The 27,921-nt window shown below is 45.0% G+C and overlaps 1 protein-coding gene across 1 annotated transcript in view; it reads left to right on the top strand.

Moving 5' to 3' along the window:
- Positions 1-27,921, top strand: part of LOC134453335 (protocadherin Fat 3) — a 101,350-nt gene that overhangs the window by 28,922 nt on the left and 44,507 nt on the right. Inside the window, exons 11-30 of the mRNA XM_063204214.1 lie at positions 193-325; positions 2,201-2,476; positions 2,950-3,160; positions 3,475-7,001; positions 7,548-8,148; positions 8,357-8,553; positions 9,049-9,202; positions 9,560-9,793; positions 10,638-10,799; positions 11,034-11,270; positions 16,026-16,240; positions 16,837-16,974; positions 19,590-19,733; positions 21,553-21,750; positions 22,877-23,116; positions 23,859-24,017; positions 24,974-25,039; positions 25,130-25,366; positions 26,009-26,120; positions 26,919-27,050. Coding sequence (XP_063060284.1) covers positions 193-325; positions 2,201-2,476; positions 2,950-3,160; positions 3,475-7,001; positions 7,548-8,148; positions 8,357-8,553; positions 9,049-9,202; positions 9,560-9,793; positions 10,638-10,799; positions 11,034-11,270; positions 16,026-16,240; positions 16,837-16,974; positions 19,590-19,733; positions 21,553-21,750; positions 22,877-23,116; positions 23,859-24,017; positions 24,974-25,039; positions 25,130-25,366; positions 26,009-26,120; positions 26,919-27,050 — 7,373 coding nt within the window. The remainder of the gene's footprint in view (positions 1-192; positions 326-2,200; positions 2,477-2,949; positions 3,161-3,474; positions 7,002-7,547; positions 8,149-8,356; positions 8,554-9,048; positions 9,203-9,559; positions 9,794-10,637; positions 10,800-11,033; positions 11,271-16,025; positions 16,241-16,836; positions 16,975-19,589; positions 19,734-21,552; positions 21,751-22,876; positions 23,117-23,858; positions 24,018-24,973; positions 25,040-25,129; positions 25,367-26,008; positions 26,121-26,918; positions 27,051-27,921) is intronic.

Here is a 27,921-nt window from a genome sequence, read left to right as displayed (position 1 = left end):
CGTGTATTCTGAATGTTAGCTGCTTTATAGTCTTTAATATTAATAAGTAGTAAAATCCAGATACTATCACAAGTTTTTTAAGGATATGTTGTAAAATACGTACAGTGCGAAAGACTGATAATCTTACCATTCCTTCATTTAGTATCTTGGTTTGTATTCGTGCTTACGTACATCTTGATTTCCAGGTTCTAGTTACGACGGCCCATTTGACATCAAGAGGGGGATGGGTACTATAGTAATAGCCAGTCCTTTGGATGCAGAGCTGCAGTCCTTCTACAATGTGACCGTGCAGGTGACGGATGGAACCAATGCTGCCACCACTCAGGTGAACACTGCCACCACTCAACCAAAGATTTTCTTAATAGAGGAAGATATGCAAAGCTCCAACCACCCAATTCAAAGGAGTGTGCTCAAATGGGGCACCTAAGTCACGCCCTTCTACTTCCGATCCGTGGGGCTGGAGCTCTCAAAATTTTGAATGAGAGTTAATGGAGCGAGTCAAGCTAAATCCTCATCCCATTTGGCATGTGCTCCGGATTTCACATATGATGACAGTGAATTTGAAAGGTTTGGATTTGCGTCGTAAGACCACTCATTTTCGACACGCAAGAAAAGTTATTTTAGCTTTTGTGCAAAACTGTGTTAGAGACTACACGTGCGCCTCGCATATCTGACGTGAACCGAGGCACAGCCAACCCTACCGCTGCACTGCGGCTTAAGTGGCTGCATGTCGGACATGCGACGTCTGTTGTGTAGTCCAAATAATTGTATATTTTTGCACACACACAACTCAAAAATCGCTTGCCAAGTGAAGTCAACAAGCACACCATTGGTTGTTATTAATTCTGAGGCACAGCATATGTGTGATCGACGGGGAAATGCGAGGTGGATCGGAAAATAGCTTTGATTAGTCCATTAAAGCCCAGTCAAAAGTTTTTGCGTTCCCAGCCCCACAAGCCGCCCGGAAGTTGTGGAGACTTAGGTGCCCCATTCTGTCTCGTAAGGGGGCGTTGTCCCCTCCTTCTTCTTCTCTTTTTGTGGTGTTTGGTGGCGACTTGCACTAAAAGTGCGCTAGCACCATCTACAGCGCTAAGGGAACTCTGTTTGTTCTCAACATCAAGAACCGAAGGTCTCCTAAAGGGGAACTTTACCTGACATCACATGGATCCCAGAAAAGTATGAGTCTGAAGTATCCTATAAATAGACGATCGTTGACTCCACTCAGCACCACTCAGATAAACACTGCCACCACTCTGGTGAAGACCACTCAGGGCAGGGCTTGACATTGGCACAGTTTTCCAACTAGCCAGCTGCTGATAAAACCTGTCTGTAGCTAGTACCTATATCAGTGGCACTGGCGCTATGGCAAGTGCTTTTAACATTTAAAAACCAGATTAGATATGTGTTGCAGATATCTGTAATTTGGTTTTTGCCTTGTTAAAAGGAGCATTTCAGATATTTCCAAATACCTTCCTCCTATCCATAATCATCATTTCAGATCACTTTTGCCGTTCATTTCTATGGGTGACATAGTAATTGTGGACATCCACAGTTCAGTTTAGGATCTCTAAAACATTTTGCAGAAATCTGCAACTGAATTGAGAGACCCAACCAGCCCACAGGCAGAGCCGGGCATAACATTTCGTCTTTTTGGTGTTCAGTGCCAAACTATGACTCCATGACACATAGTTCCTGTAGCTCATCTCCTCATTGTTTGTAATTAGTCTGAGAACAGTGGTGTCATCTCATCATCAGTGGTGTGAACTTGATGATGAGATTAGAATGGGAAAAGGCAGGCCAGTCATTGGTGAAAAGGGTGTAGAGCAGAGGGCTTAGCACACACCCTTGGGGAACTATAGATGAACATTCTCTCTGTTTTGTTTGGTGAAATATTGTAATACTTTAGATAGCACATTTTGAGATTATTGAAAAGTGACACAACTTTGTTTTCCCAACTGTAAAAAAGCAAATGGCATATAATACATAGAGTAAGTTACTGTGTATGTACAAGGCATTATGAGGCAGACAAAACTAAAAGACCCCACAAGCCCTACAGTGCTCAGAGCCTTATGGCATACAGCCAAATATGATTAAACTAATTGGAGACCTTTTCCATATAAACCATTCATAAACCATCGCTTCTTCATTAATTGATGTTTAACATAATTTTACCAAACTATTGATTTATGATTGCACACAGGTGTACATCCGGGTCCTGGACAGCAACGACAACTCTCCAGTCTTCTCCAGCCCCACCTATGATGTCACAGTCTCCGAGGACACCCCAGCGGACACCGAGGTGTTGATGGTGTCAGCTACGGACCCAGACCGGCGCTCCAAGCTGAGTTACTCCATCCATGGCAGCGTAGACCCGGCAAGCATGCGGATGTTCCAGATCAACCCGGGCACCGGGGTCATCTACACGGCAGACCGGCTGGACTACGAGGCCCGCACACAGCACGTGCTCACCATCATGGTAATCACCGTCAGTGGCATAAACAGACATTTTTTAGGGGCAGGTGCTCAAGGGGGGAGCCGGGGGCATGTGGAACTTCCGACTGCTATACTAGGCCATATACATAAGGTCGCTAAAATCCGCCCATTTCATTGAAAACATGTTATAATTCCTCTTCTTCAAATATTTGTGGGTTGGGACAACTGTGTAGATCAGGTAGTGTAAGAATTGTGTTCACAGGTGGAAGATAGACACAGAGGCAGAGATTTGTCAATCATGCTTGACAAATCTCTGCCTCTTTGTCTATCTTCCACCTGTGAACACAATTCTTACAGTAGTAAGTGATATTAGCTAACATTGACAGCAGTTTCATAATTTGTCGTTTAACGCCCAGCATGTTCAAAATCTAGCTTGAGTAGAATTCACTGATGATACGCTTCCAACTCATCCGCGTCCGCTTGATTTAATGTAATGATCTCTGTCTGCCGTTGCAGGTGAAGGATCAGGAGTATCCCTACTACAGAGACCTGGCCAGAGTCTTTGTGGTGGTGGAGGACGCCAACGACCAAGCTCCCTACTTCACGAGCACTGTGTATGACGGGGTGGTGTTTGAATCTGCTACGGTTGGACAGGCCGTCCTGCAGGTCACTGCGATCGACAAAGACGAAGGCAGAAATGGAGAAGTTGTGTACTCAATTGAAGCAGGTAACTTCCCACATACATGTCTTTGGAATAGATTGGTAGTTGTATTCCAGAGTGTGGATTAGTTGTTGTAGCTGTTATCAAGGAACATATTTTGCAAACAAATTTGTACACAGACATAGTCTAACCTGTCAACATGTCTATCATTACATTGGAAACATTAAATAATTTTGTTTCCTTCTGTATCAGCACCTTTACTGTAGATCTGAGTTTGCTTGGCCTATCAGCTTTATCTTACATTATTATTTTTAATGTATAATTTTATTTCACTTGTTCTGTCAGCTTCTTCACTCCTATCTTATATTTTCTTTCCCCAGGTAACACAGGGGCAGCATTTGGCATCGACCCTGTCAGTGGCATCATATCCGTGGCCAGAGAGTTGGACCTCACCTCTGTGGGATACTACGTTGTGACCGTCAGAGCAATGGATGGTGGCACCCCGTCTCTCAGTGCCACGGCGACGGTCAGGATCTCCGTTTCTCTGTCAGTCTCCTCTAGCCCAAAGTTTACCCAGCAGGAGTACCAAGCGGAGGTCACTGAGAACGCCGCCATTGGAACCTTTGTCACCACTATCAGTGCCATCAGCCGGACGGCACTCATGTACGATATCGCCCAGGGAAACGGCGAGAGAAGGTTTGCGCTCAACCGCTACACAGGAGTCATCACAACCCAGAGATTATTGGATTTTGAGACATCGACTTTCTTCACGTTGGTGATACGTGCCATTAACATGGCCGGGGTGACTTCCAATGCCACTGTCACCATTCAGATAGTGGACACCAATGACAACGCTCCCATATTCTGGCAGCTGAGGTATACAGGTAGTATCAGCGAAGCGGCACCCATCAACAGTATTGTGATGAGTGAGAACGGCAGCCCTCTGGTGATCCAAGCCATGGATGCAGACCGCAACCAGAACGCTCTCCTGATCTTCGACATAGTTGAGGACAAGGCCAAATCTTTCTTCACTGTGGACTCTGGGACTGGGTCCGTTAGAACCCTGTCCAACCTAGACTACGAGACTTCTACTGAGTTCTACTTCCAGGTTCACGTCAGGGACAGTGGGAACCCTCAGTTGACAGCTGAGCGACCGGCAGAGGTGGTAATCAAGATCACAAACACCAACGACTGTCCACCAAAGTTTACCCAGGAGGCTTACGACACAGTCCTGCTTCTGCCCACCTACGTCGGTGTGGAGGTTCTCCGAGTGGAGGCATCGGATCCCGACTTCGGTGGTCTTCAAGGCGATCTCATCTACTCCCTTGCTGACAATAGCATGGATCAGTTCACCATGGACGCAGCAACTGGTGTGCTGTCTGTAAAAAACAGCAGCCTCTCTAAGAGCCGCTATCGGTTCAATGTCAAGGTGTCAGATGGACGCTTCTTCAGTTCAGCATTGGTGACAGTGGTGGTCAGGGAAGCCATGGACAGCGGGCTCGTCTTCAGCCAGCCATCCTACTCATCCTCCATTCTCGAGAACAACGTAAACGTTACCACAGTAGCCATCGTCAGGGCTACCGGCAGCCGGCTTAACGAGCCCCTGAAGTACACCCTCCTGAATGCCGGAGCTTGCTTCACCATCAGACCCACAGCAGGGGTCATCCAGACCACAGGGGTGCCCTTTGACAGGGAGGAACAGGAGAGCTACGAGCTAGTGGTGGAGGCCAGTCGAGAGTATGACCGCGTACGGGTAGCAAGGGTGACTGTCAGTATACAGGTGGAGGATGTCAATGACAACGCCCCAGAGTTTACAGGCCTGCCATACTACGCCTCTGTGCAGGTGGACGCAGAGCCAGGCTCATTGATTTTCAAAGTATCTGCAACAGACAGAGACAAGGACATCAACGGAGAGGTATTCTACACTCTGAAGGAGGAGCACAGGAATTTTGAGATGAACCGGCAAACTGGTGAGCTCGTCTTGAAAAGGTCCTTTGATGCAGATCTGTCAAATGTCGAGTATAAAGTTGGCGTGCTCGCCTGGGATTCAGGCTACCCGTCGCTGTTTACTACTGTGGACGTGCCTGTAACAGTCGTGAACAAGGCCATGCCTGTGTTTGAAAAGCCCTTTTATGGCATATCCGTACTGGAGGATATTCCAGTACTGACCCCCATCATCAGCATCAACGCCACTAGTCCTGAGGGACAGAACATCATCTACACCATCGTAGATGGAGACCCTTCCCTTCAGTTTGACATAAGCTTTGACAGTGGGGTCATCAGTGTTGTGTACCCCTTAGATTACGAGGTCACCCCCTACTACAGACTGACTGTGCGGTCCACAGACACCGTCACTGGGGCCAGATCGGAGGTTGATGTGGACATTGCTGTGCTGGATGTCAACGACAATGCTCCTGTGTTTGAAAAGTCGTCCTACGCAGCCACTCTGGCCGAAAACTCAGGAGTTGGCACAGCGGTGCTGCAGATCATGGCCACTGACAAAGACTCTGATAAGAACAACGTGATACGCTATCAGATTTTGTCAGATGCGTTTAACAGCACTGAGTATTTCATCATCGAACCGAGCAGTGGGCTTGTCCTGACCACACGCATGCTCGACTATGAGCTGATACAGCGCTTCAACTTTCTCATCAGGGCAACAGACAGTGGGGAACCTGCGCAAGGTAGTGAGGTCTCAGTCACTATTGTGGTTGTGGATGCCAATGACAACCCTCCAGCTTTTAATCAACTGGTCTATGACGCCTTTGTGAGCGAACTGGCCCCAAGGGGTCATTTTGTGACCTGTGTTCAGGCGTCAGATCTGGACAGCTCAGATGCCGATCGGCTAAGGTACAGCATCCTCTCCGGAGACGACAGGATGAACTTCTTCATGGGGGCCGAAACTGGCATCATCACCCTGTCCAACCAGCGAAGACAGGGCATGAAGCCTCTATACAACCTGAACGTGTCAGTGTCTGACGGTGTGTTCACGAGCACTGCGCAAGTGATCATACGTGTTCAGGGGGCGAACCTGTACAGCCCAGTGTTCAGCCAGAGGTTCTACTTGGCTGAGGTGAGAGAAAATGCCCCACCCAGCTCCAGGGTCATACAGGTGAGGGCCACGGATGAGGACTCTGGGCTGTTTGGTCAGATTTCCTACTCCTTCATCAATGACATCGGAAAGACTCAGTTCAGCATCGCTGCTGACGGCCTGATCACCACAGCACAGAAGCTGGACAGAGAGAGCCCAGCCAGCAGAGACATTGTACTGACTGTCATGGCATTGGATGGAGGCGGACGAGCGTCTTTCTGCACCGTTCGAGTGATGCTCGCGGACGAGAACGATAATGCTCCACGCTTCTGTGCTGTCGAATACAGAGTGAGTATCAAGTCGAATGCTCCCATGGGCTCCCTGGTGACACAGATCCAGGCCCAGGACCCGGATGTGGGAACCAACGGACGCGTGAGCTACTCCCTGTACAGCGAGGCCCGGCTCCCACTCGTGGACGTTCTGGAGATAGAACCGGACAGTGGCTGGATGGTGACCAAGGGCAGTGTGGAACACCTGAGGGGAACTGTCCTGTCGTTCTTTGTCAAAGCCACGGACGGTGGGACACCGGCCAAGCACTCGCTCGTGTCCGCGTTCATACACGTGCTCCCTCCCGAGGCCACCATCCCGTCCTTCACGCAGCCCCAGTACTCCTTCACCATACCGGAGGACACACCTGCGGGCACGGCGCTGGGCTCAATCTACCTGAGCCTGGGCCAGACTGGCACATTCTCCGTTGTCAACGGTGAGACCGTGGAGAGCAACCTGGGCGGCACGTTTCTGGTGGAGCGCGAGACGGGCCTGATCCGACTGATCAAGTCACTCGACTACGAGGCCGTCAGCAACTTCCGCTTCAAGGTATCCTCTACAGATATTTATTACAAAAAGTATAAATAGGGCTACCAGAGCCAGTTCCAGGGGTGATTGCTCTGTTCCATTTAGAAAGAGCGCTTTTAGTCAGGCTGTTTTCTCTTACAGAGTCTCTCACACCTGGAACACAATTCCCAGTATAATTAGAGAGCTGCCAACAGTAAACTCAGTCAGCAAACAGTTAAAATTGTGGTTATTAGATTCTCAATGCTGTCAACATAATTTCTCATAGTTAGGCTACTACTGGCAGCTGTTCTTTAACTTATTTGGGTATTGTATCTTGTAATTGTATTTTGTATTATTTATTTTTAAAATGTGTGACATATCTTTGACTCTATAATTTTACAACTGTGTACTATAACTGTGTATTTTTAGTTTTGTTTTAACCTTGTTTTTTATGGAACATCAAACCTGTCAAGGGACAAAAGATGGAAATTAGCCTCATGGCTATAATCTTGTGTATTTAGCATTTTTGTTTAAATGCTGGTAATATATGCTGTCCCTTTTTATATAAATAAACTTGTAAACTTGTAGGTGTCGGCCGCGATGCGGCAGGACTTTGTGGAGTCCATCGCCGTGGTGGATGTGGAGGTGAAGGTCCTGGACGTCAACGACAACAGGCCCACCTTCGAGACCAGCGCCTACGTTGCCATGGTGATGGAGGGCATGCCGATCGGCACCCGGGTGATCCAGGTGAGGGCTCTGGATCCCGACTGGGGCTCCAACGGACAGGTGGCCTACAGCCTGAGGGCGTCCGTCACAGACGAAAACAACGACAACAGGGGGCTACTGCTGCCACCCACCGGGTCGTCTAACTCCGGCACCAACGCCTGGTTTAACATTGACAGTAAAACAGGCTGGATCACCACGCTGGGAGTGATGGACCACGAGACGTCCCCATCGTACACCTTCAGCGTGGTGGCTTCAGACCTCGGGGAGGGCGTGTCGCTGTCCTCCTCCGCCATTGTCAGTGTTACGGTTGCAGACGTGAACGATAACCCGCCGGCTTTTGAGCGGGACTACTATCGGGGAGCGGTGAGGGAGAGCGACCCACCAGGGGAGGTGGTGGCCGTGTTAAGCACCCGAGACGGGGACACATCAGACCAGAACCGCCTCGTCAGCTTCCACATTGCTGGTTAGCAAACTCTTAACCGTTCTCCCTTCCACAAACATTTGATTAAGTTCAGTCTTGTTTTCTCTGTTCAATTTCTTTTTTTTCTTTTTTTTACATTTTTCAATTTTATCATTCATAATTTTATATGGGCTTGTCATAGTTTGTGTTTGACTTGTGATTGTCTTCATCACTGTTCATGTTTACGTCTGCCCCATCTGCTGTATCTCAGGAGGTAACCCAAAGGGTGCGTTTGCACTGGCACGGGTGCAGGGCGAGTGGAAGGTGTTTATGAAGCGTCCTCTGGACCGTGAGGAGACAGATCTGTACGTGCTTAACATCACCGCTAGCGACGGACTCTACATGAGCACAGTAGGCGTTGAGGTCACCATCATGGACGCCAATGACAACAGCCCTGTGTGTGCTAAGGTATGTGACACACTAACACAGGGGTTCCCTGTAAAGGATACTGAGAGTTAGTATCTAAATTTGAGCATCTAAATATTTCTTATTTTATTAATGTGGACATACATTATTTTCATTGCTGTTAACATCTAAATGTGAGTAACTAAATATTTCTTACTGTAATAAACGCTATGAGACAACTTCATAGTTGTGATACTGCACTATATAATTACATGTTGTATTGTATTGCAATAACAGAGAGAGTAGAGAGAGAGAGAGATTCCATTGGCCCATTGTTTCCGGGTTCCCTATTGAAAGGGGGGTGGGGTGGAATCCCCCTTTAGGCAGACCTAGGCAGACCTAAGGACTGTTCTATTCAATGCTTGGAGTATTATGACACATCCCTTTAGGCAGACCAGAACCTGCTCATGTTAGGTGCCCATTGAAACCTATTACATTGGCATATCTCTATATACTTAAAGAATCTCTGGCAATAACGTGGACATATTCCAATGCCAGGACCTGTATGAGGCCTCACTGCCAGAAGATGTGCCGATTAACAAAGGGATCCTAACCGTCTTTGCCACTGATGAAGACATCGGAACCAACGCAGAGATTCAGTATTCACTCTATGGTATTGGAGTGGAGGATTTCTTCATGGATACCGGCACAGGTATTGGGACATTCACACCTTCCTGTCAGGAGAGAAGAGCATATGTGTGAGAATGAGATTTGGAACAGCATCTAAAATTGATTGAGAGAGAGAGAGAGAGAGAGAGAGAGAGAGAGAGAGAGAGAGAGAGAGAGAGAGAGAGAGAGAGAGAGAGAGAGAGAGAGAGAGAGAGAGGGCAAGTGATGTGCACGAGTGAACCTAAGAGTGTGCTTGTGGACTTGCATGTGTGTGGGTGTGTTTTTGTGTATATGTGCGTTATTGAGTGATTGTGTGTGGATATATATATATATACTGTACTTGTATGTGAGTCTCTGTTCGCCTAATAGCTCCAACTTGTCTGTTTTACCTGTCACTCAGGTGAGCTGAAGACGGCTGGTGCCCTTGACCGGGAGAGGACATCCGTTTATAAACTGATAGCACAGGCCACCGATGGAGGTGGTTTGTTCTGTCGCTCGGAGATCTCTCTCACCATACTGGACGTCAACGACAACGCTCCCTCCTTTGCCTTCTCTCAGTACCTGGCCTCCGTCTTTGAGAACGCCACTCCCAAAGCACTCATCACCCGGCTGAAAGCCAATGACCTTGATGAAGGTCGGTTTACTGACTTATTCATGTGGAAAGCACAGAGTACTGTGTGGGAACTTTTTTATGTCTGAGTCTTTGTTGTTGTTGGCCATGGAAAAGATGGGCAACTACTTTTTAACATGAGATGTTCACTATACAGTTATTCAAACGCTGTGCCGAAGCCATGGTGTTAAACAAAATAAATAAAAATGACACACAGATCACCATAGTGATAATAGTTCCTATATATCATAATGATAATAGTGATAATAGTTCCAGGAAGTGAGCGCGGAAGACAGAAAGTGCAGTAAAGCGTAAATAGCCTATAGGTTTTATTGTAGGTTATGTGCTCGTCTGAGTTTGTCGGTGTTCACTGTGCGCATGCATCTCTGTCCATGTGAAGGTTGAAGGAGCGTTCTCTGAACGCTTTTTAAATTACTTATGATATTATTATATTTCATGCAATTACTGTTCTGTGCAGGTGTGAACAGGAAGGTGGTGTACTCTCTGGTGGATGAACTTTTTTATGTAGGACTCTTTGTTGTTGTTGGCCATGGAAAGATGGGCAACTACTTTTTAACATGAGATGTTCACTATACAGTAATGACACACAGATCACCATAGTGATAATAGTTCATATATATTATAATGATAATAGTGATAATAGTTCCAGGAAGTGAGCGCGGAAGACAGGAAGTGCAATAAAGCGTAAATAGCCTATAGGTTGTATAGGTAATGTGCTCGTCTGAGTTTGTTGGTGTTCACTGTGCGTATGCATCTCTGTCCATGTGAGGGTGGAAGAGCGCTCTCTGAGCACTTTTTAAATTACTTATGATATTATTATATTTCCTGTAATTACTGTTCTGTGCAGGTGTGAACAGGAAGGTGGTGTACTCTCTGGTGGATGACGCCAGTGGCGTGTTCTCTATTGACCCCTCGTCCGGCGTCGTGGTTCTGGAGAAGGAACTGGATCGGGAGCAGATGGGCAACTACAAGATCCGGGTGCAGGCATCGGACTGTGACGGGGCAGAGGGTAAGGGTGTCACAAATGATATACCGTTAAAGGTGCACTGTGTAGGATGGTGGTCAGAGTAGCTATTGCAAACTGTTGAAACTGTGCTGCCAATTACCACATTTGATCTTTTCATGAATATTTGCAAAATAATAAACTAATATTTACTAGTATGACCAATGCTTACTAGTGTGATTATTTTAAATCTGAACCTGCACAATCAGCTTTAATTTTTAATACCGTGACACCCCTTAGGTGAGGGGGCCCTGTCCTCTGTGGTGGAGCTCACCGTCATGGTCCTGGACGTCAATGATAACCCGCCCGTGTTCCAGAAGCCGGACTACGCCGTGGCGGTGCCCGAGGACGTGGCCATGGGGGCGGAGGTGCTGAGGGTGTTTGCCACCAGCGACGACATCGGGCCCAATGGGGAGATCTACTACAGCTTCTTCTCTGGCAACGAGCAGGGCCGCTTTGCCATCGACGTGGCCAAAGGTGAGAGATGGAGAGAGGTGGAGACATGGCTTAAGGGTTGCAGGTTAACCATTTTCAAGAATATGTACTATTATGACATCACGTTGGGGGTTCCGCAGGCTCATAGGAGTCTATGTAGAACAGGGGTGCTCAATAGGTCGATCGCGATCGACCAGTCGATCGCAGAGGCAGTATTGGTAGATCGTAGGAGGACACTTTAAAAAAAAAAAAAAAAAAGTTCCCTATGGATACCCAGGATCTGACAGGCTAACTCCAGGCGTCTACACTGCCCTACACTGTATGGTATAGCCTACCATAAACACAACGACGTCTTCAGATAAGGAGGATAACTGTCAAGCGCCACACTCAAACTCTTCATAAGTCATAAGATCGGAGCACAAAAAATAGGACGGCACGAGACGTTTGCCGATACCGTGCGCTATATGTTCAGTTAGTAGCCTACAGGCAGCGTCACCGCTCAAAAGAAACAGCCAGAGAAGAAAACAACCGCCCGAACACCGGCAATCCCCTGATTTCCCCCCCTTTTAAACAATGCTCTGAGAAGTGCAGGCAAGATGCAACTCCCGCATTGAGCGTGGAGTTAGCTACTTCGATTAGATTTCATGGGCACGCGTGCGAGGGGAGAGTGGATGATGTGTGCCTGTTTAACCTGAGTGCAGGCGCGTCTTTTCAAATGGTCTGTTCAGCGCGGCCGCTAGACAGAGAGCGCGATTTTCGGTCCATTCAGTAGATGTCTCCTTGTTTATTTTTTGGAACTAGGGATGTCTGTAACGTCCACGAAGACAATATCATCCACGTGAAAACGCCAAACGCCCGCAAACCGCTGTTCTGTCTACTTCTCACAGCGGCATTAAAAAAAGTCCTCCACGAAATCCCAAACCAACAACCCTTCAAATAGGTGACAGCAAGCATGCACACATGAAATAACACTTCAGGGAGGGAGAAAATAGCTCTGCACTCATATTAAAGTGAAAAGGGGATTACATAAAATCTGTCCAAAAACCAAGAGGGCACATCAATAACTTCATTAATATTATGTTAATTTATGAAAATTACATTTATCATAAACTTGATAGCCTACTATGGTCTCCCTTTGTGATCAAAAACAGGCGTAATTTACAGTAGGCCTAAATAAGGTCTGTATGAGGTTGTTATTCACCGCTGATTCACCATTCATTATTATTGATGTGTAGGCCTATATAGGCCTACAAATACATTTTCATATTGTGTTACAATTGCATTTCTAACAGCTGTATTTTCAAATGTTCTCCCCCGAACCCCCAGTAGATCACTTCCACACACCCATCTCAATAAGTAGCTCACATGTTGAAAAAGTCTGAGCACCCCTGATGTAGAACCTTAGGGCGTATTCAGACCAGGAAAGTCCGATAGTTCACTTTGTTTGGTGCGAACCTAATTTTAAAAATTTGGTGCGGTTGGCTTTCAGACTGTGTACATGTCAGTAAGCGGACCAAATTCGACAACAAAGCCACGCGCCCTGAGGTCGTTCAGCTATTGGTCAGAAACGACACGCGCAACAAGTTAAGGCTATGTCCAAATAGGCCTACAAGTATCCAAAGAGCTCAGCGGCATGTAAAATAAACTTCCACGGCATGCATGGCGCTCACACGAAATATAGCGCAGACTATCTGAAGTTCATGACATGATCCTGATAGCCAATTGATAATTGCTCCCTGGTGCCGCGAGTTGGGTTAGCCTACATGTTATCCCCGTTTCTTTCTTTCTTTCTTTTTTTATACTGTCACTTATATAGCGTGCGGGCGAGATAACGATTGCATCATAGGCCTACATGGAATGGCATCGGTTACATTACGCAGACAGGCAAGAGAGAGAGAGAGTCTCACTTGGCTGTTCAAAGCCAGATTGTTCAAGAGCGAGTTTTCACCCATTGCTTGACAAAGAGCGTGCTGGCTGGTTTATTCATCAATATTAGGATATAACCACCTCCCTGCAATCAGTGTTTTACATTTGGGATGTCTGGGAATGACGCAAAACAGGCTCAATGTGAAACATTGGCAAGCTTATTCCAAGCGCCACGCCATGCTTTCTTCTCGAAAATAAACAGTGCGCTCCACTGCCATTTGGATACGTTTGTATTGGAATAGTGGCTACCATTTGCAGCAATATTTCACGCACTCCATCAAGAAAAAAGTAACATGATGAGCACGGGCATAGCGTTTGGATCATACAAACTTGCCAACATGCCACCACAGCGGGTAAATTAATGAATTACCTTCGTTGTCTTCATCACAACTTCTTCAAGTAGCCTAGGCTATTCCACTAGCCTACATCCATCCAACGCACAGCTAGCAAGCCAGGGGGATAAGTGCCAACGTCGTAATTATTGCTATCATTATCAGAATCCATACTGTGCGGACTACAGTGTTTTCTTCCGTTTCTTCAGTAGATGCTTTTCGGATTTGCCCCAATCGACATTTAAAATGCTGTAATAGGTAAATTAACACAGTCTCTTTATCCTTTCCTGTGCTCCACTGACAAGCCATCCTCATTGAAAATATGAATAACCGTAGCCTACAATAATGTAGCCTACGCCCACGATTGCGATAGTTTAGGCTTTTATTTTATTAATATTAATATTGTTGCAAACAAACCACTCTGTCGAATTTACACCAAAGACATGGACATGACAAGTTTTTGAGTCGCTTTGTTTACACTTGTCTACACTCTGTCTCGAAAAACGACGGAAGCTCCCGAGGTACAAAAAAAGCAAAAATTCTGGGATTAGGTCCGGTCTGCTTTCACACCTCCAAAAGGTCCGCACCAGGGTAGTTTGATCCGGACCGAGTCCGACCTTTCAGCTCGGTCTCGGTCCGCTTGTTTGGTCCGGACCAGGATTCGCTGGTTTGTATTCAGACTATCCCAAAAGGTCCGAACCAACGAAAATCTGGTCCGTTTGGTCCTTTGGTCCGGACCAAACATGGTAGGTGTGAATACGCCCTTAGAATCCTGGGGGAGTTCCCCCAACGTGATGTCATACCTGCAACCCCACCTTTTGGTTAGAGCGCTGGCCTGTAGATCAGAGGGTTGCAGGTTCATATCCTACTAGTGGTGTCAACAATGATCGATTCGGCGATGCAATCCAATGTGGGGTATGGACGATCCAGAATCCATCCGGCAAGTTCCAGAATCGATCCGGCAATTTTAAGTTTCTTCCATGGATATATTCGGGAGCAAATGAATGTTAAATTAAATAAAAGCACTTCAAAACATTGCAAGACTGATACAGACTGATACAGAAAACAGCCAATAAATTGTATTTTGTAATTACAATTTACAATTGTAATTGTAAATTGAATCGAATCGCTACCTCCCGAATCATGATCGAATCGGATCGTGAGGGCAGTGCCAATCCACACCACTATATCCTACCCTTACCTTCATCCATGAAGACCCTTGAGCAAGGCACCTAACCCCACATTGCTCCAGGGCCTAAAACCCTGGACCTAAATATATCCTCCATCAGTCTATCCTTTTCGTGTCAAGCTTGAACAGAAGGCAGCACATGGATGCACGTTAAAGCATTGGGCGCTTGAAGTTAGAAGTGACAACATTTTTCCACGTGATACCTATGTAGACACCCTTACATGACTAGCACTTCGATTTTGGCGCATTGATACCTTCACTCTTGCACGAAGGGAGAGGGGGAGGGGCAAGGGGGGGAACTAGGAGTGAAGATATCAATGTGCCGAAGTCGAAGTGCTCAGAATGTGTTACTACGCCTTTCATTACAGTTCATTTACAGTTCATACAGTTTCATTAGCATCAGCACAGTCTCTTCATCTCACCATTTCCATGTACAACCTGTTGGATTATAGCCATTTTATACCAAAATTTGTAAACCTGTTTAAAATTAATTTTCCAAACTTACTATGTGTTGGCTGGAATCCAGTGTATTCTTTTTAAAAGAGTCAGAGAGCATGGTGTTCAATTCTTGATTTTAGCGGGTTTATTTATCCAAAGCATCTGGCATGAAGTTACAAATAATTAAAGCATTTTTTAATTCTGTTCTCCTGTGACCTCACCCTAACAGTAACAGCCAAGAAAATCCTGTGTTTCCCTAGTGCAGGGGTCAGGAACCTATGGCTCTAGAGCCACATGTGAATCGTCCTGTATTTATAAATAAAAGTATGGGTTCCATATTGAGTTGAAACGGGACAAGGGATGTTAAAAAGTGTTAAAATGCAGGAAATTACATCTAAAAAATAAAAAATTCTCCCAGACCTTCACCATATTGAAGTTCACAGTTGGCAACCCTATACTTACATGTTATCAATAAAAGCAATAACTTGACAGTACACGCTAAAATTGTTGGGCTTTATTGAAATACATGCTTTTGATTGTATGTAGTGTTTTTTTTAAATGTTATGGCTCTCGTGAAAATTCCTTTTTAAAAATTTGGCGTTTATGGCTCTCTCCACCAAAAAGGTTCCTGACCCCTGCCCTAGTGTATCTGCCTTTTGTAGTTGAAACTGACCATCTCCCGTCTATCTCCAAGGTGTGGGGGTGCCATTGTTCCCAAGTGAATCGTTGGCCCCAGCACCATTTCCCAGACCTCCTGAGGTGTTTCTTGATCACACAGAGAAAGTGGGTTGGGTGTGGCTGATAAAACCTTCGCAAAATATGCAGCATACGATCATGACCCTTATTAAAACATTCTCAATGTCAGTTTACAAAATGTATGCCAATATATTTTCAATTAAACTCTCTCCTCAGGCACCATCACGGTGGCTCGTGACCTGGACTACGAGGTGTGTAAGGACTACTTCCTCAAGGTGCAGGCCTGGGATGGCGGGACCCCTCCCCTCAGTGCCACTGCCATGGTAACCGTGGCGGTGTTGGACGTCAATGACAACGCGCCCTCCTTCAGTGAGGATGTTTACAACGTCCTGGTCAGCGAGGACGCCAACATTGGGGAGACCGTCATCAGGGTAACTTTTCATTTCAGTTTAACAGAGGAAAAAAATAACAAACATCTGTCTCCCAAAACGGGTGCTGGCCTACAAAGTCAAATGATCAAAATCAAGTCTGTGACACCAGCATGCCCTTCATCAGACATTGATCAGAGAGAAGTCTATAATAATACTAATAATAATACTACTAATAATACTAATAGTACCAATACTATAATATACTAATCATCATTATCATCACCATCATAATAATTATTATTATTACTATCATGTACTGTATTTAAATTGCCCAGTTTGTTCAAGATGCTGCTCAAAGTACTTCAGCACAGAGGAAGGGAAACTACGCTAATTTATGGTGATGGTTATTTTTTATTACATCGCATTTGTGACAAAACAACTCTGATCTGCAATGGCCTAGCCCTAGGCAATGTGAAATCCTTTGCCTGATTCCTGATTACTGAAATCCTTTTCTGTGTGTGTGTGTGTGTGTGTGTGTGTGTGTGTGTGTGTGTGTGTGTGTGTGTGTGTGTGTGTGTGTGTGTGTGTGTGTGTGTGTGTGTGTGTGTGTGTGTGTGTGTGTGTGTGTGTGTGTGTGTGTGTGTGTGTGTCCGCAGTTGATGGCAGAGGACATGGACAGCAAAGTAAATGGACGCATCACATACTCCATCATGAGGGGAGACAGGAGGAACCAGTTCTGGATCGACCCCATAACTGGACTGCTCAAAGTCAACAAGGAGCTGGACAGAGAAGCGGTCAGTCTAGTAGTCTAATCTTGTAATGGTGTGGCAGTCAACTACGGAAATACTAAAAACTATCACAACTACTGTGATATGCCTCACAACAAACGTGTCGCATGCAGAGAGAGAGTGGGTCAAAGTAAAACATTCAGTGAAACCGCAGTTGGGCAGTCTGACCTGTACCGCACACGCATGGGGAGGAGTAACAGAGAGGGTAGAAGGCAATTAGGGTAGGGATGCATGGCCTGCAGGGGGTAAGTAGATAAGTGCCGAAAATGCAGTTCTGTCAGAACCACTCTAGTCAAAATTGAGGATGAAAATACAGACATGACTACAGCAGCTTTCCTTTCTGATAGCAGTTTGGCTGGCGGTATGGCTATGTTCTGAGTTGCCAACTTTTCCATGAGCTAGTTTGGCCAAAGTACAGTAAGTTTTAAAGCTAAAAATGTTTATTTATGGAAATCCAATATGGCGAACATGAATAAGATAAGTGGGCGGGAGCTTCTTTGTCTCTATACGTTGGTGACCCAGTGGATCCACTCCTACACTGTACGCACCGGGCAAAAGGATGTGTGCAAGAATCCTAAAAAGAGTATTATATCTACGGACACATACCATAGCTCGTGTTAAAGGTGAAATGCTCAGCTTTCTGTATGTGAAAAGGTTCGCTCAAAATAGCAGCTTTTTGTAGAAATAGAGATCTTTTCACACCCTAAGAAGACATCTAATTGCTTCCAATTAAACTATTTGATTAAAAAAAAATCTTCTGATGGGGTAGCTGCTCGTCTCTCTTGACGTGGGCATTTGTCTTTCTGAGTTGTAAAAGATGACTCACTCACTCACTCACTTTTTTTCTCTTTTTCAATCTTTTCAATTTTCACTTCAACTTTTGAAAATTGATGTCAGCAAAAGTTCCCAAGTTCTTCCGTATGTCTCATGACTAGCAAAGCAGTGGTGAGAGAGCTTTTGATGTTTTGATTACAGCAGGAAACTTGACATGATGTGATCAGGAAGTGCAATGGTTTGATATTTCGCTGTTATAGCAATCAAATATTGGGTTGTGATAAAATTCCCAGATGAAATATCTAAATTGTGACTTTGGTTTTTTTAATCATCACCGAGTTCGTTACGTTCATCATAGTTACCAAACCAGCGTTATCACACAAAGTGCATTAGAGTGTCTAGTTTAGAAATTTAGGGGGAAAAAAACTACTCTCCATTCGTTAAATGCCGCACCAGTAAAATTATGTTACTAGTAATCACATATCAGCAATAAGAGTGTAGGCTTTGAAGATTTTTTTTTAAATTAAACTTCTATAATAAAATTCTCTTCTGAGTAAAAACGATGTGGCCTGAAATGAACTTAAAAGTCTTTCACAGCAGATTCTTGAACAGTGTAATTGATGTGGACATTAGGCTTATCTGCAATATCAGTTTGAACTGTTTGAACACAGTTCTCAAAATGGTGTCAAAACTGTGTTTCGGGACCTTTTTGTGTAACTGCACTGTGTCTGCTGTGTCAGCAAGAGTTTGACACCATTCTGCCTGTTTGCTTTAACGTCACCTGTGTTGACGGTTCCCATTTTTTCCTTTTGAAATGTTTCTGATGTTTGTAGGGATGTATTATTATTCCATGGGCCCTGAGCCAGACAACAAGAAAGCCCCCCCCATGCTAATGTACGAAATGATTCAGGGTTTTAGGCCAGATGTGACTATGTGTCTATATTGTTGGGGTATGGCGGTGTAGTCCTCTGAGATCATTTTGAGAATATAGTTGTTAAAAGTGCGATTTAAATGCAATATGAGAATGGAAATATAGAGGCTTTGGTGGTAGTTTATTTGGTGAACAACCCATTTCGCTGTTGCTTTATCAGGTTGATGTAGCAACAGCGAAACGGGTTGTTCACCAAATAAACTACCACCAAAGATACCAGTGTGCGGTGATTCATCCTTCATTTACTTGGATTACTCTTACTGCACATCACCAGCACCTGGACAGTGGTTGTGCACAGGGACGTTACTTTGAGTACTATAGAGGTTTTTGGCTTCAGGGCCCCCTTGACTCTTGGGCCCCCGAGCCTGTGCCTGTGCCTGGTAGGCCCCTGCAGTAATCCATCCTTGGGTGTCTGTTGCATGTCTGTCCGATGTCCTTGACTGTCTGGACTGGTGTCCCTGCATTGTGTACGCTGTGTAGGGGTCGACCGATACAGGTTTTTTAATGGCCGATGCGATACCGATTTTTTTTTCATCACCCTTGGCCGATACCCGATTTCCAATACCCGATATTTGGGGCCGATAAAAAAAAAGGTTAAAAAAAATGACAAATATTCCAGGTCTCAAGTTAAAGATAAACATTCCTTTAACATTATCAAATTGAGGTAGAACTTGTAACATTTAAACACCCACTCTAACAATCAAGTAATGTCTAACAATCAATTAATAAAAAAATAAAGTGTCTTGGTGCTTTAAAAAAAACCCAAATGACATAAAATAATAAATATTGCGTATCGGCCAAAACCACACGCGTATCGGCCGATACCGATACACTTAAAAAATGCAAATATCGGCCCGATACCGATACCGATATATATATATTGGTCTATCCTTAACGCTGTGTCCCCCACTCGCAGATCCCCAGCTACTCTCTGGCCGTCCAGGCGTTTGACAGCGGCTCTCCGGCCATGTCCTCCTCCGTCACTGTCAACGTGGACATCTCTGACGTGAACGACAGCCCGCCCGTCTTCACCCCTGCTAATGCCACAGCTGTCATTCAGGTGCGTGGTCGCTATGAGGGTTAAGGCGCTCGCTCCCTGCGTCCCTAACCTTCCCCTTTTTAGTCTGAAAAAAAAACCCCATCTGTACTCAAGTTCTTTTTCTTGGTTTATTTACAGAACACTCGCTTGCGTCATGAAAAAAAAAATCAAGTGTGTGGATGGATCTGTTTTCACATACCATCTCCAACCACAAATTGTTGTCGCTGCATGGAACAAACAAAAAAAACCTCTCGTATGCAGAAGAAAACTCAGCAATCGCAAAGGTGTAGGTTCTTTGGAATTTTGTAAAGCCTCACTTACTGCCTATTTTGCCTCCTGGCAAGTAGGGCAGCAACAAAGGTTCTCCACTCTGGTCTGTTCTGTGCGTTTTTCTGGACATAATCCCATGTGAGGGTAAGTATAGGCTACACTAAGCTAGTTATTAACAGGGAAAGGTGAAAAAGGCAAAGGATAAATGATTATCCTCACCATCCGGTTCTGTGCCCTAAAAATTAGAATATTCTCCATTCTTCGTCTTCAAAACTCGCCCACCCACAGTCGCAATACTTCGAAAAATCTTCTACCCAACCCACCCGTACACGGATCACCTAAGGGTGCCCGCGAGTCATTGGGTGACCCGCTCAACACATCTTTGTATGTAGGGCGTGGTTGTACTGTTAAGTCATTTGTATTATGCTTTTTATGTACCACCCTTTGTTTACAGTGTCTGAGAGCACTGTTATGACATTTACCTGACTGATGTTGTGGATTGGTCTTTTCTTTCAATTGTCAGACTTGAGTCTTAAAGTATCATGGTTACGACAGTGTACAGTATTGATTGAGATGCCATTGCTTGGCTCACAAAATACTGCCATACAAAGGCAAAGTGCAGTATTGACATATTTTGTAAAAATTGAGTTTAGGCTGAAAATGGTCTTCGAGTGACAAAGACTTATGGTCCAAATGGTCCACCTGCTTTAGAGATACTGCTATTTCAACTTTGTAGTAATTACAATATCCAACCTAATACCAAGACATTTTTCTCAGTTTCAACATTGGTGTAGTTATTGCACTGTGCCTTCGTAGAGTACAGTAGAGCAGTGTTTCCCAACCTTTTTTGTCTTGTGTACCCCCTAAGCATTTTCTGTGTGCCAGGAGTACCCCCAGTCAAGTTCTATGTCGCTTTCTCCATCTCAATGAAACTAAGCTCCATACATTTGTTAAAATTACATCTTTCCAAATAACCCCTGCAGTATGCTCGTGTACCCCTAGTGGTACACGTACCCCTAGTGGTACACGTACCCCTAGTGGTACACGTACCCCTGGTTGGGAAACACTGCAGTAGAGTACAATGTGTGTGTGTGTGTGTGTGTGTGTGTGTGTGTGTGTGTGTGCATGTGTGTGTGTGTGTGTGCGTGTGCGTGTGTGTGCGTGCGTGCGTGTGGTAGGAGGTGGGGCCCTCTTTTGTCTTTACTGTTATGTGTAGTATTTATTTGTTCTTTACTAACTGTCAGTTAGTCAGCTGTCAGTATATGTTACATGTTTCCATGTTTAGTAGTATGCATGTGCATCACCTGTCTGTCTACTGTGCTGTTTAAAAAAAAAAAAAAATTGGTGTACTGTATATCTCACTCTCATGTCCAAGCAAAATTTCTCTCTTGAAGAGACAATAAAGGATTATCTTATCTTAGCTAAGCTGCAACACAGTGCTGCTGTGTTGGTGTAAAGCAGACCTTCACGTGACCTTGGGGATCATGTGGGCTGTGTGATCACGCCCTTAGTGTAAAGGTGTAAAGCAGACCTTCACGTGACCTTGGGGATCATGTGGGCTGCCCGACAGGTGGACCAGCCAGCAGGCAGCAGTCTCCTCAAGCTGGTGGTGAGTGACAACGATTCCCCTCGAAACGGCGCCCCCTTCCAGTTCCGCATCGTATCAGGAAATGATGACAGAGCGTTCATTGTGGACCAATCAGGAGAGCTCCGTTCCAGTCGCGTGATTGGCCCAGAAGACAACAGGGAGTACACCCTTGAAATTCAGGTAAGGACGTACAGTAATCTAAGACTTTCAAGGATGGTGTGTACAGCATGCATGCTTAAATGCATGGTGTATGTATACATTTTACTAATCACATGTATGTACCAATTGCATGATAGTGATAATTTTTATATCATCAGATAAAATGATCTATGAAATAATGTTTTGGAGTTAGTGGAGTGAGTGCTTTTGTCCTCCACCTCATGTGTTTACGTTATTATCAAGACAATAAATATTGTGGTTACACTGGTTGTGTTTAACAATGGATGTGTAAGAAACCTACCTGTAGCTTGACAAGCCAGACCATAACATGGAAAGCGCAGTCTTGTGACTTATCATTAGCGAACCTGTGCAACCGAAGGTTTCCATTCAAAGCGGTTCAAACTGTAACTGCACATAATAGACTAACACAGCCATTTCTTCACTACGCCAAGCCTTCTCATTGACTCGATTCAAACCGAAAAATAACCACCACATACACACAGATAGAGCATTGTTATTTATGGATGGATTTGGTCCCCTTCGGATTATCTTCAATGCTCTTTATATGTGGTCTTGTAACCACCATGAGAATGGTATGGCATATTTCAGGAAGATTAATGACATATAATTGATGTTTATAGAGTAGTAGAGTAGAGGAGAGTAACTTTACTGATCCCCGGGGGAAATTCAGGTGTCAAGTAGTATTTTGCAGGTGACTTGGGAGAGTTACTTGGCCTGACTGACTGCCATGTGTTCGGTTTGTGAAGGTTAATTGTGTATTAGGGATGCAAACGATTAATCGACTTTAATCGATCAATGTGTTAATCGATTAAAAAATATTCATCTCAATTAATCGACAATTCAACTGACAAGAGACCCAGGTGAAATGGGCATGTGAAGAGTGTGTGTGAAGAGGGGTGTGAATAGTGGGAATATTTAAATCACCTTTGGATTAAAGAATTATCTCAATTTTTATTTAAAATTTTTAGATTTAGTAGCTTTTTTCGAGAAACATTGAGATTTCGAGGGGAAAACGCCGCTTATCAATTGATCGTAAGACGTTCGACAAGGCTATCAACTAATGATTAATGAATTAATCGATAATTTGCATCCCTATTGTGTATTGTTCTGCGTATGTTCGTAAAAGGCGAGCGACTCGGGCAAGCCTCCTCTGTCTTCCTCCTGCTTCGTGTCCGTGCGCGTGACCGGTGACAGCGTGTTCCGACCGGTCACCACCAGCCCTCTGGACATACGCGTGGTCATCCCCACCGACACGTTCCCCGGCGGAGTCATCGGACGCATCGTGGCCTCCGACCGGGACGCGGACGACGTCCTGTCCTTCACGCAGCGGCCGCGGCCCAAGAGCCTCTTCAAGATCAACCGGCAGGTAGGGAGTGGTGGCCGACGTGCAAGCAATATCATACGCACGTATGCACGCGCGCACACACACACACACACACACACACATACGCACACATGCACACAGAGTAAAAGTCCTAAATAACTGAGTAATAATAGTCCTAAAAAAGATAAATCTTGAGTGTTACATAGCCTAATTCATTTCACGACATCAAGACCTACATGCGCAAGAGGACTGTGTACCGGTAGTTCTACTCATCTGAAAGCCAATGCAACACTAAATGTGCTGCGTTGTCAAAGCTAAAGCCTGTGTGTGCGATTATATATTAACTATATTGCACATGCTTACTTACATTTAGTCACAGGCAGATCACACACACACACACACACACACACACACACACACACACACACACACACACACACACACACACACACACACACACACACACACACACACACACACACACACACACACACACACACACACACACATTACAGATGCAAATTTGCTTCCAGCACTATTTGGATCTGTAATGAGTGTGTTTATGTGTGTGATCTGCCTTTGGCTAAACGTAAGTAAGTGTGTGCTGTATGGTTAATTTGAAATATTATTATATTGTAGGGGCAATGATCTGTGTAATGTCTTGTGTATTCTGTATTTATGCTATTGGGCACCTTAATTTCCTTCGGATTTAATTAATAAATGATACTCTTCTCTCATGACTCTACTCTACTACTCACTCATATCACACCACTTCCACCAACAGGACGGTAAGATAGTGGCTCTGGCCGGCCTGGAGCCTGGTCGCTACTTCCTGAACGCCACAGTTAGTGACGGCCGCTACTCTGTGGTGACAGACGTGAACGTGCTGGTGGAGCAGGCGACAGAGGAGATGCTGCGCTCGGCCGTCACGCTGCGCTTCCAGGTAGGGGTGGGATATCGGTATCGGTGTATCGGTATCGGGTTCAGATACCAACATATTTCAAAGATCGGATCGGATCGGAATTTTCCCAAAATATCTGAATTTTCTTGATACAGACATTGAGTCAGGTGCAATGTTAATTTGAAATCATAACACTTGCATACTAGTTTTCAGGATGGGATTGTTACTTTTTTACTTGTTACTTTTTGCTTATTAATTGGTTTCCTGTTCTTCTGACTCCCTTTTCTGACCAAATAGTCTGCTTGGGCCTACCTCAAGTTGAAACCCATGCATATATGTGATTTTGGTATTGGATCGGAGTAGTATCGGTATCGGCAGATATCCAAATTTAGATATCGGGATCGGATCGGAAGTGAAAAAAATGTGTATCGGTGCATCCCTACTTCCAGGTAGAGCTAATAGAAGGAATGGACGGAGCATAGCCATGGAATTCAGAGTTGAAACAACCAGGGTACAGCACATTGGTTGATGACCTTCACATAGATTGAAATAATTCCAGACAACGACAAAGATGAAGTAAAAATTAATTTAAATGCACTTTCTGTGTTCGACGTGCACTTCCTGGAACTATTTTGGAAATATCTCAAAGGCGATCTGTGTGTCAAGACTCCATGAGCCGCCATTTTTGTGTTAAAAATGGAACACGGAGGTCAATGGGATTAGCCTAACTCTTACTTCCATGGCTCTGTGGAAGGAAAAGCAAACTCTCGGGAGTCTAGTTCAGGGCAGTCTTCTTTTTGGATGTAGCTGAGATAGTAATTTGTTCAGATCATTACTAGCCACATACACATACTACATGTAAATAAATCAAACAAGGATAAAGTCAAATGTGATGTAATCAATCAGTAATATATAAAACAATCAAGTTAATATATAAAACGATTAAAAGAAAATTGCAGGAATCCCCCAACAAAATGTCATCCGTCCTCTTCTTCCAGGACGTCAGCGCTGAGGACTTTGTGGAGCTCCACCTTCAGAAGATGAGGGCCATCCTCCAGGGCCTAGTGGGGCAAGCAGGCTCCTCTTCCTCTTCCTCTTCCTCTTCTTCTGTGTCCTCATCCGCCACCACCACGGACCCCCAGCCCCAGACTCAGACCCAGTCGGACCCGGACCCGGACCCTATTCACATCCTGAGCTTGCAGCCTGTGGGTGGGGGCGGCGCCTTGCTGGAGGTCCTGCTGGCCCTGGACGGGCCGGACGGCGGCTTCTTCAGTCCCAGCGAGGTGGCCATGCGGCTGGGGGAGGCGGCCGAGGCCCTGGGGGGCCTGGCCAAGCTTGTGGACGTGCTGGACCAGAGCTGCTCGGGCACGCTGGAGTGCACAGGAGGCCAGGTGAGCTTAGCTTATTTAATTGATGCACAACACATGCTCTTATATTATTTGTTAGTAGTCGTTTGTTTTATTTTACTACAAGGAATTCCGTTTCAAACAACTCTGCCTCTACATATTTCGTCAAAATTGAGTTTAGACTGGAAAAAAGGCTTTTATACCTCCTTTGTCTTGTGTTTTGACATATTGTTTCCCGTTTTAGAGAAATCAAACGTCAAATTTGCAGACACACTCTCTTTATTGTGTTACAGTTGGATTTTGTAGTAATTGCGCAGTAACCATGCAATAACTGCATGCAAACAATAAAGAATGCAGTCACTGCACAGATCCTTCGTTCTTAACTTGTTTTACCTACCTTACATAGATATTGCAGATTCATATACAAAGCAGAAAACAAATAAAACAAAGAGAAATGCATGTTTGTGTTGTGATGTTTGTTTTATTGTCCATTTCTGTGTGTGTGTGTGTGTGTGTGTGTGTGTGTGTGTGTGTGTGTGTGTGTGTGTGTGTGTGTGTGTGTGTGTGTGTGTGTGTGTGTGTGTGTGTGTCTGTGTGTGTGTGTGTGTGTGTGTGTGTGTGTGTGTGTACGTGCGTGCGTGCGTGCGTGCGTGCGTGCGTGCGTGCGTGCGTGCGTGTGTTGGTAAGGTATGTGAGCAGAGCCTGAGCATGGACCCCGGCTCTATGGTCACCTACAGCACCTCGAGTGTCAGCCTGGTCACACCACGCTTCAGCCGCTTGGAGAGATGCATTTGCCCAGGTAGGTAGAGAGATATATATATATATAAACTTTATTACAGGCTCGAGGCCCACAGGACACAATACATTAGATCAATAAAAAAACAATATATCACACATTCATATATACATTTTATACAACAACAACAAAAGAAGAAAGCTAGTGGAGGCACACATACCAATGTTCCCATATTTTAGACATGTACCTATCTGAGCTACGACTTGGATCTACTATCTGAACAATAAGTTCATTCATGGATCGGTCCAGCCTGTTCATAAACTTAAAAGTGAGATTTCTCACCAAAGCCATGGAAGTAGTTAAACCCAGGCTGCAGAGCAGAACAGCTGGTACCCCTGGTACTGGTACCTGGTACTCCTTGGTTTCTTCAGGAGAATCCTGAGACAGTCATTATAAACTACTTTAAGCATGACTAGGCTCTCCTTCTTGCATCTAACCCAGAGTGGAGCTGTGTAAAGAGGGGAGCAGTAAGTTCGAAACAGATTGACTTTTACATCTGTAGTGTAGTGATGGAATTTTCTAGCCAGCATGAATCATCAGGACAGCAACCTATTTTTGCTTTTTGTTTTACCCAGTCAGTATTAGCACTATCCCCCAGTGATACATGTTTTTGAAGCTTGCGTGCGTGTGTGTGTGTGTGTGTGTGTGTGTGTGTGTGTGTGTGTGCGTGTGTGTGTGTGTGTGTGTGTGTGTGTGTGCGTGTGTGTGTGTGTGCATGTGTGTGTGTGTGCATGTGTGTGTGTGTGTGTGCATGTGTGTGTGTGTGCATGTGTGTGTGTGTGTGCGTGTGTGTGTTCACAGGCGGCGTGTGTCAACTTCCTCTGGAGCAGTGTGAGGGACAGACGTGCCCTGACGACATGCAGTGTGTCCGTGCTGGCGCCACAGCGCCCTCTGTCTGCCAGTGTCAGCTCAGCAGCCTGGAGCAGTGTGCCGGTTAGCAGCATTTTGCCCTCCTCCTACACTGTAAAAAAAGACACTCTACGAACCTTCAGTTGGATCTAGGGCGAAGCAAAAAGTTTGTTGAGGAACCCTAGATGTTCTTTGAGGGACCTAAAGTGTGGAACAGAGAGGCAAACAGACAGACAGACAGACATTTCTTGCATTATTATCATTATAACGTCTGGCAAGGAGATTATGTTTTCAGTCGCGTTGGTTTGTCTGTCTGTCTGTTTGTTTGTTTGTCTGTCAGCAGGATAACTCTAAAAGTTATGAACGGATTTTGGAGGAAACTGTGGAGTTGTTGGAAATGACAAAAGGAACAAGTGATTAAATGTAGGTGGTGATCCGGATCACGATCCGGTCCCAGTAATTTTTTAAAGATTCTTCACCATTGCGGTATAGAGGGTGAATTTTGACATTCCAGTTTCTAAATCCACAAAAAGAAGGCAGAAAGACTGAAAAAATAGGGTGTAACATAGTCAGATGTTCTATCAAGCAGTTTCCTTGGTAGAGGTCGGCACTCTTTGAGTGCATTTCTAGTTCTTACTGTGTAATAGAGGTAAAAAGTGCCCATTCACCATAACTGCTGTGACTCATACCAACTTTGTTTCTGCTTTATGCAAGGGACCCTGGTGTGTCCTCTTTCCCTCCACAATACCACTAATAGTGACTAATTCACCTACAGTACAAGGTCCTCATGCCAGAGGTTCACAGGCTGTTCAGTCAGAGAGAGTAGAGAGAGAGAGGTTCCGTTGGCCCATTGTTTCCAGGTTCTATTATTGCAAAGGGGAGGGGGGCAAATCCCCCTTTAGGCAGACCTAGGCAGACCTAAGGACTGTTCTATTCAATGCTAGGAGCATTATGA

Source organism: Engraulis encrasicolus, chromosome 7, assembly GCF_034702125.1.
Source record: "Engraulis encrasicolus isolate BLACKSEA-1 chromosome 7, IST_EnEncr_1.0, whole genome shotgun sequence".
Taxonomy (NCBI): Eukaryota; Metazoa; Chordata; class Actinopteri; order Clupeiformes; family Engraulidae; genus Engraulis; species Engraulis encrasicolus.
This window is presented reverse-complemented; position numbering and strand designations above follow the sequence as displayed.